Raw genomic sequence first — 14,019 nt, 5'->3', positions numbered from 1 at the left:
AAATCAACAGCAGCAACAAAGCTGAGATAACTCAGAAGGTGATAAGAACATAAGTGAAATGAAATAGTGACAGTGTTGGGAGAGGCCTGGGAGTGAGGCCACCAGGAAGGTCCGAAGGCTTCCAAGGCCTCCAGGAGCCCTGGATCCAACCGACCCAGTCTGCAGAGGAGGACGCTGAGACTCCAAAAGCCAGTGCAGAGCCCAGAGAGGAGCCCGAGTCTCTTAACTTCCAGATGGGTCCCTGAACGGCTCTTCTTCCTTTGCTCCTTAGCTTGCCTTGTGTCATCTTGGAATGGGGTGGGAGAATAGATGTGGGGGTGCTTTGAGAATGTGTATGTTAACAGTGCAGTGTGTGTGTGTGTGTGTGTGTGTGTGTGTGTGTGTGTGTGTGTGTCTGTGTAAAAATTTCAGAAGCCTCAGAGCAAAAACTGCACAAAACCACACAGTGATAATAAAGCAGTCCCACGGAGTTCTGATTTTGGTCTCGTGATTCAACTTCAAGGCCTCTCCACATACTACACATTAAATTCTTTCCCAGATTTTGAGTTTGGTGCTTTGCCTATCTGAGGGTGTGGCCCTGGGAAAGTTATGTCCTCAGCTCCCTCATCTTTAAATGTGAACCCCAAAGTCACCTCCCTCTCCACACCTCGGGTCATTTGCATGACTGGGCACTGGGCTGAACCCTGCCTGCCTCCTGCTCCGGAACCCAGCCTGCTTGCACACACCAGCCCTAAGCCCGTCCACACAAATGTCAAACCCAGTCACGCTTGTTTAGACACTCACAGTGACGCTATGATGTAGGTTCGGGTGTGATCATCCTGTTTGCCAACTAGGAAGCAAGCTCCAGCAGGAGAGAACTTGTTCAAGGTCACACTGAGTAAGTGGCAGAGCCAGGATTCAAACATGTAGTCCCCTTCTCTTTCCCTACCCAGAGCTCCATCTAAGAGAACGGAAAACATCAAAGCTTTGGTGTTTGAGGGAATTAAGCTTCATTCCCCTAAAAATTATCTGCATAGGTGGTCCAGTAAGCCTCACTTGGTGTGGTACTGCCACCTTCAGAGCAAAGGGGGTTATTGCACCCTACATCAAGCAGGTGTCATCAGGCCATCATTGAGATTGCAGGATGATTATGTTAAATAACAAGAGAAGACGCTTGTCCATGGTGGACTGCAACATTCCCTAGTATAGAGAGAAAAATGTGCACTAATAGACATGCATTCATTCATTTCTCTTTGCTTTTGATTGTGGATGTGATGTGACTGTTTGAACTTCCTGTCACCTTGATTACTGCACTGCAGGGGACTAAAACCTGAAATAATAAGTTAAAATAAGCCCCTTCTTCTCTAAGTTGAGTATGGTGGACTGAAAGAAAATGGCCCCCAAAGGGAGTGGTGCTATTAGGTGGTGTGGCCTTGTTGGAGGAAGTGTGTCACTGTGGAGGCAGGCTTTTTAAGGTTTCATATATGCTCAAGCCGCACCCAATGTCTCAGACCACTTCCTGTTGCCTGCCAATCAAGATGTAGTACTCTCAGCTCCAGCCCCATGTCTGCCTGCACACTGCCATGTCCCACCATGATGATAATGGACCAAACCTCTAAAACTGTAAGCCAGCCCATTAAATGCTTTTCTTCATAAGAGTTGGCAGGGTCATGGTGTCTCTTCACAGCAATAGAAACCCTTACTAAGACTTTGAGTTTTTAATTGGTTATTATATCACAACAATAGGAAATGAGACTAGAACACCCATGAATGACAATCCTGTGTGTGTGTGTGTGTCTGTGTGTGTGTGTGTGTGTGTGTGTGTGTGTGTGTGTGTGTGTGTGAGGGGAGCAGCTAGGTACTGATACTATGGATAACACCACGAGTCCTGGACCCCACCTTGTTCATTATTCTCAAGCCACTGTATTTCATCACTGAAAGTCACATAGCCATCTAAATAATCTAGATGTAGTTTCGTGTTCTGCAAAAGAGTACCTGCTTGTTCAGACCTCTCATTCTGCCTCTGTCTCTGCCCGCTGGCTCATGCATTCCACATTCTCCTCCTTTGTGCTAATGTGCACATACTGCCACTGCCTTGGGATCTCCTTCCTTCATGCACTTGAGTCTACATTCTACTCCATCCATTCTATAATGCGATCACCTACTCTGTATCCTGATTTATGGGGCATGCTTCCACAGTCTTAATTTATGGGCAAGTCTCCTTATGATTTTCATTTTACAGACAAGAAAACTGAGACTTGAAAAAAAGAAGGTTCCCAAGATGGGTGTTCATAGTAAAGAATGACTAATACCAGGAATACTAAATTCAACCGGAGTGGTCATGCATGCCTTTAACCCCAGCTCTTGGGAGGCAGAGGCAGGTAGATCTTTGTGAGTTCAAGGTCATCCTGGCTTACATAAAGAGTTCCAGGACAGCCAGAGCTACATTGGGAGACCCTGGCTAAAAAAAAGAATACTGAACTCCAACAGTTCAGGCTGCATGAGACTCAGGCCTCTGGCATCTTCTCAACCTCACCAAGCACCCTGGAGTCTGGGTGCCACTTACCACTGCTGTCTGTCCATGCTCCTCTTCCATAGTGCCTGAGCTGCTGATAGATACGCGACTGCTAGCTAGAAACCACATTTCCCGGCTTCCTTTGCAGCTAAATGTAATTAAATGTGGTCATGGGTCATGTGACATGACTGCTGGACCCCAAAGCCTGGGTGTGCTCACCACCTTACCCTCTTCCTGCTAAGAGCTGGACATGGTGTGCTCATGTAGCTTCCATGCTACAAAGATAAAAAGAGATGCAAAATCTGGTTTGAACTTTGAACAGTCGTCTCGGTTCATGGGGTTGGGAGGTTCTGAACAGTGGAGCAACCAGGAGCAAGTGATACAGTTATGAATGATGGGGGGCGGGTCTCAGAAGAGCTATTTTTTGCTCAATTCACTTAAAACTCTTTCTGCCCCCCTTTTTCATAGTACTTCAACTAACACTTGAAAAATCTATGTACAGGATTCTGCCCCTCTCCCCATGGTTTTGATTTGTTTTTGTTTTTGAGACAGGGTCTCATGTAGCCCAGGCTAGCCTCCAACTTACTATGTAGTTGAGGATAGGACCTTGAACTTCTAATTCTCCTCCTCCACTTTCTGGGTTTGGGGATCAGAGGCATGCACCGCTATGCCTCCTTTATGTGGTGATGGACACTGAAGCCACAGCTCCGTTCTGTGAGGTTAGCACTCTACCATTGGAACCACAAACCCAACCCACCACCCTTTCTCCTCTGAGACAGTGTCTTGATATATTGCCCGGAATGGTCTGGAACTCACCGTGTAGTCCAGGCTGGACTTAAACTTGCGGCTATTCCCCTGCCTCTGACTTCCAAGTGCTGAGATTACAGGTATGTGCCACCATGCCTAGCATGAAGTTCTCTCTTAAGTAAACTAAGTGTTTGAAGTCTGTAAGTTAAATTACTAGGTGTGTGCTCGTGGACAAGTCAGCACACCTCTGTGAAGCGAAGCTCCTTTATCTGAAGTAATGATGCGCTGGGTTAAGTTACTGGGAGACAGCTGAGATACTCTGAGTCAGTCCTGGCTGACGAACAAGCAGAGAGTGCATGGGTGTGCAGTGCTGGCTGAATTTGTGGGTGCTGGAGAGGGTTTTTGTTTGTTGTTGTTGAATTTTTATTGCGTTTTGTTTTGTTTTTGAGGTAAAGTCTCTCCATACAGCCTAGGTAGACCTCAAACTGGTAATTTTCCTGCCTCAGCCTGCTAATTGCTAGATTACATATGTGTGCCAGCAAGCTCAACCTTATCTGCAAATTTGATAAACTCATATTTTTAATTGTTTTTCAGATGTATTTCTCTCTCTCTCTCTCTCTCTCTCTCTCTCTCTCTCTCTCTCTCTCTCTCTCTCTGCACACATGCTGTGGAGAGCAGAGGATAACTTACCATAATCAATTTTCTTCTTTCACCATGTGGCTTCTGAGGGCCAATTGCAGGTCTTCAGGTTTGCTGGCAAGCTCCTTTACCCGCTGAGCCCTCTTGCTGGCCCTCAGTAGACTTTTATATAAGAAGAAAGGGAGAAGGAGACGAAGCATCACCATTTCAAACCAGCCATGGGAAAAATCCAGAGTTCGAGGGTGGGTCTTTCTTCTAACTTCAGAACTTAGCATTATTTTATTTCAAACAACACATAGAGGACAAACACGCTTACTCAAACCACACAGGCTAGAAATGAGAGAGAAGTGGTTCCTCAGTGGAAATTTGGGGACACCTTCTTTCAGGGGAAAGGACCGGCCCCTAAAGGCACGAAGGTAGATGTCTCGAGAACTGAAGGGCCCTCCGCATGGGGTGGGGTTTGAAGTCACCGCTCCCCTTTCCAGGACCCTTTCTCTGGATGTGTAAACAGCCCCTGCTCCCTCAGCCCAGGCAGTTAAGCTGGAAGCGGCTATCACACACACGAGGTTCTTATCACACGCCAGGCACTGTGCTGAGCACGTAGCAGCCGATAGCACACGTGAGCCGTCGGTTCAGTTTATCTGTATTTAAACATGCTTCAGATGAAAAAGAAGAAGAGACAAAGAGAAAACCCAGTGGCTCAGAGAACAGCAAAGTGGCCAAGTGGCCAAATATCACGTACGGAGTTTGGAAGCAGAATTTAAACCTCGGTCTGTATGGCACCAGGGCCCAGGTTTGTCCTTCAACCACAGCTGTGTGTGTTGTTCTCTGAAACAAAGTCCAGGCAGAAACAAAACAAAGCCCTGCAGGTGACCGTGGTGATCCCGGAGGCTGGAACTGCCGGCCGCCACCCCTGTCAGAAGCTCTTGAGGGGCAGAAAGATCTGGTGGATAAGAAACCAGAAACTGCCGGGGCGAGGATGATGACTCCGTGGGTAAAGTGTTTGCCACAGAAACACGAGGAGCTGGGTTCAGATTGTTCACACTCACGTGAAAAGCTAAGCATGGCCACAGGCATCTGTACCCCTAACACAGGGGACAGAGATGAGGGATCCCCAGAACTTGCTGGCCAGTCAGTCTAACCAAAACTGTGAGCTCCAGGTTTAGTGAAGGAATTGATAAGGAAGAGAGAAACTGAGGAAGAAAGTCTGCAAAGACTTCCTGCTTCCACAGATGAACACATGGTCTCCTTCACACACTGTAGCACACACATAAATGCATAACACACACACACACATACACACACACACACACACACACACACACACACACACACACACACACACACACGAAGAAAATTGATGACTTCCAAAAGGCAAAAGATACCAGATGTCAAGTTAAATAACCCATCCCCCAAAGGGTTTCACTAGTCAGTTTTTTTTTATGATTTCTTTATTTCATTTTATGTGCATGAATGTTTGCTCATGTGAATTTATGTGTATTAAATGTGTGCCTGGTGGCATCAGAAGTCAGAAGAGGGAGTCAGATCTCCTAAAACTGGAATTACTGGTGGTTGTGAACCTTGGGGTAGGTGCTAGGAATCAACCTGTGTCTCCTGTAAGAACCAGTACTCTTAACCACCGAGCTCTCTCTCTCTCCAGGCCCAAGGGCTTAGTATTTATAATAAATAAGGATTTCTTATGTAAGCTGGGTCCAGCAACACAAACCTGCTACCCAGCTACTCAAGAGTGTGGTAGGAGGACAGCAAGTTCAAGGCCTACCTGAGCTACAGAAAGAAGTAACGATCGACCAGAACAGCTTAGTGAGACCTTATCTCAAAGTAAAGAGAGAGAGAGAGAGAGAGAGAGAGAGAGAGAGAGAGAGAGAGAGAGAGAGAAATGATGTTGGAGCTACAGCTCTGTAGAAATTGAACCAGCAGCTCACAAAAAAAAAATTACACGGAGAATTATTATTAATTAAGAAAGCTCAGCCTTATCTTAGGCTTGTCCCACTAGCCTTTACAACTTAAATTAACCCATTTATATTAATCTATGCTTTGCCTCATGGCTTTTACCTCTCTTCTATCTTACATTTACTGTTTCCTCTCAGTGTCCTCTGGTATTTCTCCTGTACCTAGATTCATCTCCTCTTCTTCTCTCTGCTTGGAAGTCCCGTCTAAACTCTTCCTGCCTAGCTATTGGCTGCTCAGCTCTTTATTAAACCAATCAGAAGGAGCCTTGGCAAAGACACATCTTCATAATGTACAAAAAGATTATTCCACAACACAAGTCAGCGACAGAACCTATCGTGTGGGAGGCAGTAAGTTCAATCTCTAGCACAGTATAAAGTTCTTATAAACTATTAAGAAAAAGCCACACAACCCCAGCAGAACCCCCAGACAATAGCAGGACTGCTAAAACATGGAGAAAGAAATACAAATGGACGGTATCTTTATTAACATTCAAATAAATGGAAACTAGCTTTGAAATGTTCCTGATGCCCAGGATAGCCAAGGGCATGAGCCTGTAGGATTTCTTATACAGAGCTGGCAAGGGGCAAGATGGAGTCACTTTACTTCAGGGAATATTTTATTTGCACATATCATCAGATCAAGTAATCCCCTTCTAGGAATTCACCCCACAGAGCCCTTCCCACAGGCAGGCAAGGTAAATAGACAGGTCTCCTGGTAGCATTGTTTCTTACCTCAGATTTAGGAAACATCATTGGAGGCTGGGGAGGCAGACTGCACACAATGTAGTCATTAAAAACAATGCAGCTTTAAAGAAAATACTACGGGCTTGAAAATAGTTCAGTCGGTAAAGTGCTTGCCTAACAGGCACAAAATCCTGGGTTTGATCTGCAGCACCCCACAAACTGGGAGGGGTACAGGTCTGTCATTTATGTCATTCCCAAGCTGACCCCATCTCACCCTTCCTTTGAGGCAGAGTCTCACGCAGCCCAGGCTGGCTTTGAACTCAGTATGTAGTCTAGGCTGGTTTTGAACTCCTGATCCTCTTGCTTCCAGTTCCCAAGTACTGGGATTACAGGCCCATGCTATCGCATCCTTACCATAAATGCTTAACCTTCCAGACTCCAAACTGCTCAGCAGGGCCTGCCGGGAATCCTTCCTGTGTGTCCCTTGTCTTGTGTGGCTGCAGACCTTAACACCCAAAGTGTGCAGTCCCCTAGGCCAAAACCAGATGCAGGGTAGCTGCTGTGACTGTCCATCCTCAACCCTACCCCAGTCAGGCAGTACTGCACCAATTTTATACACATATACATATGTGCATATGTACACATACATATATACACATATGTGCATATATGCATTTATATGCTTATATATGCACATATATCCATATATATGTATGTATATATGCATGGGTGCTTGGTACCCATGTGTGCAGCATCTGTGAGGCCCAAAGAATGCATCAGAAATGGAGTTACAGACCATTGTGAGCCTCCATATGGGTGCTGGGACTTGAACTCAAGTCCTCTGGAGGAGCAGCTGGTGCTTTTACCTCCTGTGCCGTGTCTCCAGCCCCTCACTGCACCAACTGCAATGTGCTTCTGGGACCCAGATCTTTTGAGTCCTTGTAACATGCACCCATGTTGGCGTTACTCTTCCCTCTCATGAGAGAGGGAAACCAAGGCCTTGGGAGGCTCCGCCTCTTCTGCATCTCACAGGCAGTGGCAAGCTCAGGCTGGGACTCTGGTTTTGTGTCACTCAGATTCGATTCCTTTGCCAGACTTAGCCTGGGTATGGGACAGGCCCTGCTGAGCTAGGGTGTGCCTTGGACTAATTCACTGTACCCTAGTTTCTTGACCTCTTGAATGGAGACAAATTACCCAGAAGAACTCCTTCCGAGATGGGCGGAGACTGAAGCAGAGGCAGGAAGACAATGAGCATCCCCTGGCCCTCCCTGTTCGTTTCCATCATTCTTGCACACAGTAGGCACTCACCAGGTGCTGACTGTGTCTTTTAGTTGGCACTAGTCCCAACCCAGCGCTTCTAGCATCCAAGTGGCATGATGAGTTAGTCCAGGGTGGATTAGGAACTCATGCAGATCAGTCAGTAATCAGCTAAACCGCTTAAGCCGCCTGGGAAAGGGCTGAGACCAGGCTGCTCATTAATTTATTCAGCAGTGACTGTTGAGCTCTTAGCTGAGCTGGAAGGGTGCTGACCCTGATGTCAGTGCCGTTAGTGAGAATCTAGTGTACCACGGACCCTGTAAGGTACCTTCAATTGTTTTTCTCTTGTTCTCTAATAAGGAAAGTGATACTTGGGGATCAAGGGGCAGCCAATGAAGTGTGTGGAGCATAACTGTGAGGAGACGTTTGTTATGACCCTGGTGTTTGTGGGGGACACTGTGATGTGCCACTCAAAGTCCCTTTCCACGGAATTGTTGCCCTAACAGGGAAGTGGCAGCCTTGTCCTGAAGCTCCTTCAGGCATGTGGAGTTTGTCTATAGAGGGCTGACCGACCCAGGGCCATACCAATTCCAGGCACCCCACATTTCATGGTTGATGAGGACAGGAGCATATAAGAGTGCATTGGGTCAACTTTGAAGAGCCCTTCTAGCTTCAGAGCTCTGCCTGGGGCTGGCTGAGTCTGCTGGGTGACTTCTGCTCCATTGGGCTTCCTCCCCTGCCTGTGCAGCACAGATCCTGAAGACAATAATCTCTTGCAAACAGAACACCTTCTCAGAGTCTGCTTCCTGAGGACCTGACAACAGTCTCACTGTTGTACTGACCCTTCACTAGGCGGGGAAGACAACCTCCCTCAAGACTCTAGAATAAAGGTGTCGTCCAAAGTCAAGATTCAAGAAGAGCATCAAGCACAAACTCCATCGTCCTAAACACGTCATCAGCTTCAACTTTGCATGTGTATGTGTGTGTTTGTACGTATCTGCCATGTGTGAAGGCACCTGCAGAGGCCAGAAGAGAATGTTGGAGCTGGAATTAGGTAGCTGTGAGCCTCCTGACATGGGTGCCGGGAACTCTGGTCTTCTGAAAAGAAGCATTATTAACCACTGAGCCATCTTTTCTGTCCTGTCTTCCTTTCTTCCTTTCTTCCTTCCTTTCTTTCTTTCTTTCTTTCTTTCTTTCTTTCTTTCTTTCTTTCTTTCTTTCTTTCTCTCTCTCTCTCTCTCTCTCTCTCTCTCTCCCTTCCTTTCTTTTTCTCTCTCTCTTTCTTTCTCTTTCTCTTTTTCTCTTTTTTTTTTTTTTTTTTTTTTTGAGACAGGGTCTTATGTATTCCAGGCTGGCCTTAACCTCGGTATGTAGCCAAGGATGACCTTGAACTCTTGATCGCCCTATGTCCACCTCCCAAGTGCTGGGGTTACTAGAAGGCACCGCCTTCGAAGCTTTCACCTACCTCCACAGCAGCTCTATGGTAGTCATGCTATCAATTAGGACCCCATTTACGGAGAGGTTCTATCTGTAGAAAAACACAAGGCATGGATGATAAAATATAAATAAAAACAAAGAGTGTTGGTATGGGGAAGTGGGAGAATAAATTGACAACCATGATGACGAGGAGGAAGAGGAGGAAGAGGAAGAAGAAATGGAAGCAAGCTTTGTCTGCACCATGACTGAGCTCCCATCCTTTAGTGAGACTAAATTTAAAGACCCAGCAGACTCGGCCCCAGCAGGAGAGCCAGATCCTCAGGACCCAGGGGCAGCAGGGTGTTTTAGGAGGCAGGCACACAGGAAGAGGTGACAGACACTGTGGAGGGCTGTATACTTATGCAAAGACTAACACTCAGAGGATGAGGGGACTTCATTTGAGGCCACGCAGCTCCTGAGACTGTTCTTGAGCTGATGATGTGGTGATGAGACTACAAGTCCATTGCTCTTTCTCCTTTAGCTCCCAGGGCCAGGACCAGGACCAGGTGAGCTGTCCTAGTCTTACATCTCTGTCCATCTGTCTGCTAACCAGCTTGTCAGTGGTCCCTCTGGGGAGGACAGCAGGCTTTTTTTGTTTGCTTTTTGGTCCTGGGAATTAAACCCAGGACCTTGTACATGCTAGACAGGTATTCTACCATAAAACTGTATCTAGGACTCCCCCACCTGTTTGTTTTTTTTTTACTTTTGAGACAGGGAACTTACCAGGTAGCCCAGATTAGTCTAGAACCCACTCTGTAGTGCAGGCTGGCTTCAAACACAGTATCCTCAGTGCTGGATTACAAGTGTGAACCACCATGTATGGCTTGGTGTGGTGCTATTGTATTCCCTTCTACTTGGGAGGCATTGAGAGTTTACCAACTGCTTATTAGCTCATTCCTGAACTGGTTCCTCACTTATGAAGAAGGTTATTGCCTTGTAAAGTAGCAGGGTAAGGCTTTTAGCCTCTTTTTACTGGTGGAAAAACCAAGGCCTTGAGAAAATGCAATCAAGGAAGTGTCCAGCCCAGGGCCAAACCTTCCTGTCCCAATTCGATTCCTTGGTTTCTGTCTTGGTCCAAACCACTCTGAGCTCAAAGGTCAGGCCAGTCCGAGGCCAGAAGAATCTCTTCCTTTTTCTTTCCATCTGTCCCAGAAGGCTCTGGGATCTAAGAGTGGCCCTTCATTCATTGGCGGAACACTTCCTGTCACCCACTCTCTGCTCATGTCGCTGGCTTCAGAGCTGCTGCCCACACAGTAAACCCTGGGATAACTCACAGCTGCTGAAGCCATATGCACAAGCACTTGGCACTAGAGCACAGGCCAACCCCTCGGAGACAGAAAGGCTCGGTGGCATTGCTCTCTAGTCCCTGGAATGTACTGTCTCGTGGAGAATGCCCCACTGCCGGGCCCTAGCACTGTGGGAAGCATGCCTGGCCAGGCCTCTTCCTCCTCCCGACTTTCAGCCTCACTCCCACACAGCAGGGGAATCTTTTCAGAGTCAACAGCAGAGGGTGCACTGGAGATCTGGACTCGAAGGACAAATCTTACCAGGCTGGGGCCAGCACCACACCCTCACCTGTGGAAGGAGGACCCAACCAGCCACATAAAGTCGTCAGGAAACCATCTGCTCTTCCCTGTCTGTTCTAGCTGCTCCTTGTCATCCCATAGATCCCACAAACGGGTATGTGGCCCTTCCTTTAATCAAGGTCTTGTCCTGTTCCTTAACGCGTTTGTCATGCCACAGTGTCCATCACGTCAGATGTCACCGCCTCCCCGAAGCTGAAACAACCTCCATCCCAACCGCTGAACTGATTCCATCCTTTTTTCTGGACAGTTCTCTGCCACGTTCCCAGAATGATCTGTTTCCAGGTCTGTCCCCGACCTTGTGCACCAGTTTTCAGAATAACCATCTCCACAGTTTACTGAGTTGACTAAGAGTGTGAAAGTGTGCTACAGCTGTCACATGGATGAAGCGTGTGTGAGGCTTTGGGTTCAATCCCCACCCCCTCCACCTATGACAGCATCATAACCAAGACCACCCCCTCCAAGGGAACCGGAAGGGGTAGTGTCGTGGACAAATGAGAGAGTCTCTGCACAAAACTAGTGCTGCCTAGGTCTTCAGGTACTCTCCAGTCCCCGGAGTCCTAGCAGCTGGGAAGTCCAATGGGTTAAGCTGTCAACTGGCCTATCAGTGGCCCGGGCCTCTCAGGTTATGACATGACAATTGCACAACTCTCGAGACATTTTCAAAAGAATCTATCAAGTTTCCTGTCCTTCGGGCTTCTGGGGTCCATGGCCTCTAACATCTAACAGCCTCGGGCTTTTACAAGTTTCACGTACTTGAGAGTGGAGATGAGAAGGAAATGGAAACTCAAAACTGTAAAGCAACCCACTTTTATTTTGGTTTTAGAGGCTACTGGGAGCATCGCTCCACTCTGCAAGGGGTTAGGTGTAAAACCTTCCCCTCCCCCAGGCCAAAGGCCCAGGGAAGATGGGGGTTTAGGCAGATGGCTCCGGAGACCCAATCCGGTTAGTGGGCAGCGCGAGAAGGTCAGGCAGAGGCCTGCAATGGCTCAGATTGAGGGGAGGGAGCGGGGAGGGAGGGCACAGAATTCAAGAACGTGGAATCCAAAGGCTGGTTCAGTCTCCTTTTGACTTCTGAGGCTTGGGTGAGAGAAGCAAGACCCAACTGTCATCCGGAGGAGGCAGAGCCTGGGGGCAAGGCAGGCGTCCCAGGCCAGAGCCGTCTCGGCGAGTAAACCCGGCGCCTCCACCCTCACGGAGGGTGCGTGCGGGCTGGGCCACCGGCTCACAGGGTCCCACAGGTCTCGGCGGTGGCGCTCAGCAGCTCACTGAGCCGGCGGGTGGCGCCGACCCCAGGTCCGAGAAGCAGTCGAACTCGCTCTGGCCGAGGAAGAGCTCGGGCAGCTCGTGCACGCGGTGCAGCCCGAGCTCGAGCTCCAGCGACTTCAGCGCCTCCTCGTCTATGAGCTCTGCGTCCATGCAGCCCAGGGAGGAGGGCGGCGGCGGCGGCAGGGGGGACGCGGCTCCCGGCGTGGGCTGCAGAGGTGAGGGGCCTCCGGCGGCTCCCGGGGACGCGGCGGTGCGGCCCGGGGACGGAGTGGAGGCGGGCTGCAGGTGCGCGCTACCGGGGCCCGGCGGCTGCGCGACGGGGAAGGGCTGGAAGGAGGCCGGCGATCCGAAGGAGCCGTATGCCCGAGTCCCGGGTGGCGGCGGCGGTCCCAGCGGGGCCCCCCGCGGCCGCAGACCGCTGTCCAAGGCCGGGCCTGAGTATGGCTGCAGAGTCCGGGGCGCGTGCGGGCCGTGGGCGTGCGGCGGCACCTGCAGCAGGCAGTAGCCCTCGGCGAGCATCAGGTGGTCGGCCATGGCAGCGGGCGGACGGTCAGCGCGCGCCCCGGATCCCGGCCAGCGGCTTCTCTTGGGCGGAAGACCAGGACACAGCGCTGTCCCTGCAACTCAGCCAGGTAAAGGAAGACCGAATCGGATTCGTCCACTGTCTCACCTGGATCTTCCGGGTCCCCTCTCTCCTCCACTGCCCCAGTGCCGCGGTGGCAGGCCGCAAGAGAACCGGACACTCTATGGTCAAGGTCCGCAGACGTGCATAGGGTGCCTCGGAAACAGGCGACTTTTTATACCAAGAGGCGGGCCTCCACGCCCCCTGTCTGTCATTGGCTGGATGAATCCCTTCTGGGCGGTTCGCGCGTCCCTCCAACAAGTCCTCGGTCCCGCCTTCTACCAGAGCTCCGCCCTTTGGGCTCCCGCGGCGTCCCAGGTTGCCGGTGCTTTGGTAGGGCAGAGTGGTTGACATTTCTCTGGTCAGGCTTTCGAGGTTCTGGCTAGTGGGGAATGTGGGAGTAGCTTAAATTTGCCAGAAGATGAAGTGGGAAGACCAGTTCCTGGAGCTGCAGGATCTTGGGGTCCATTCAGCTCCTTAATTTTCCAGACCGAGGTTCAGACACTGAAGATTTCCTGGAAACACACAGTAATGCCTTCAGGGTTCAAACTCAGGCCTTTGGATTGCACTTCGGCGAAGCAGCGTCGTTTGGAGAGTTCAGCTCTCTGTCCCCATAACCCCCAGGGAGCCAGTCGCTCCTTCTCTGGCTCTCACTGTGCTGTCTGTTGAAGCATGTCCCCAGTTATTATTGAAGTAATTTATGGGCATGTCTCCTGAAGGACTTGTTCATCTTCTTACCCTCAGCATTTGGCCCACATCCTGGTTCGGAGCTGGCTTTCTGTAAAAGTGGAATGAATGAGAGAATGATGGCGTGAATTGCAGCTCATTCACTAAGCTGCTGCTTCTTCCTCTCTAGGATGCTGGCAAGAGCAGCAGAGACCACACCACACTTATGGTGAGGGTTAGCCGAGGCTCTGTGTGTGTGTGTGTGTGTGTGTGTGTGTGTGTGTGTACAGAGCCCTCCATAGTACCTGGAACATACCTATGCAAATGTTCCTCAACTGAGTGAAAGGCTGGGTATAGGGTTGGCTCTAATGATCTTCCAGTGGGGGATTTTCACCCCTTTGGATAACAGTAATCCTAACTTGGACTTTTAGAGAGTTTTACATTCTACAAGCATCTTCCTGGAAGCAGGGTATGAATTTTTAGCCCTATTTTGCAGATAAGTAGACTAAAACACACAAAGCAAATGGCTGTGCAGAGGTCCTATGCAAAAAAAGGTGTAATAGGCCTATGCATTCCAAACTCTTTGAGCCACAGGCAGGCCAAGAGACAGAT

At 49.4% G+C, this 14,019-nt stretch overlaps 1 protein-coding gene across 1 annotated transcript; it reads right to left on the bottom strand.

Moving 5' to 3' along the window:
• Positions 1 to 11,644: 11,644 nt before the first annotated feature.
• Cited4 (Cbp/p300 interacting transactivator with Glu/Asp rich carboxy-terminal domain 4) lies at positions 11,645 to 12,919 on the bottom strand. The gene has a single exon (XM_006987257.4). The coding sequence runs from the start codon at positions 12,651 to 12,653 to the stop codon at positions 12,108 to 12,110; it is 546 nt and encodes a 181-aa protein (XP_006987319.1). The 5' UTR covers positions 12,654 to 12,919; the 3' UTR covers positions 11,645 to 12,107.
• Between the last annotated feature and the right edge of the window lie 1,100 nt (positions 12,920 to 14,019).

This window comes from Peromyscus maniculatus, chromosome 2 (assembly GCF_049852395.1).
Source record: "Peromyscus maniculatus bairdii isolate BWxNUB_F1_BW_parent chromosome 2, HU_Pman_BW_mat_3.1, whole genome shotgun sequence".
Classification (NCBI taxonomy): Eukaryota; Metazoa; Chordata; class Mammalia; order Rodentia; family Cricetidae; genus Peromyscus; species Peromyscus maniculatus.
This window is presented reverse-complemented; position numbering and strand designations above follow the sequence as displayed.

Coding starts and splice junctions, on each gene's coding strand:
- Cited4 (XM_006987257.4), bottom strand. CDS start 12,653: ATGGCCGACCACCTGATGCTCGCCGAGGGCTACTGCCTGCTGCAGGTG.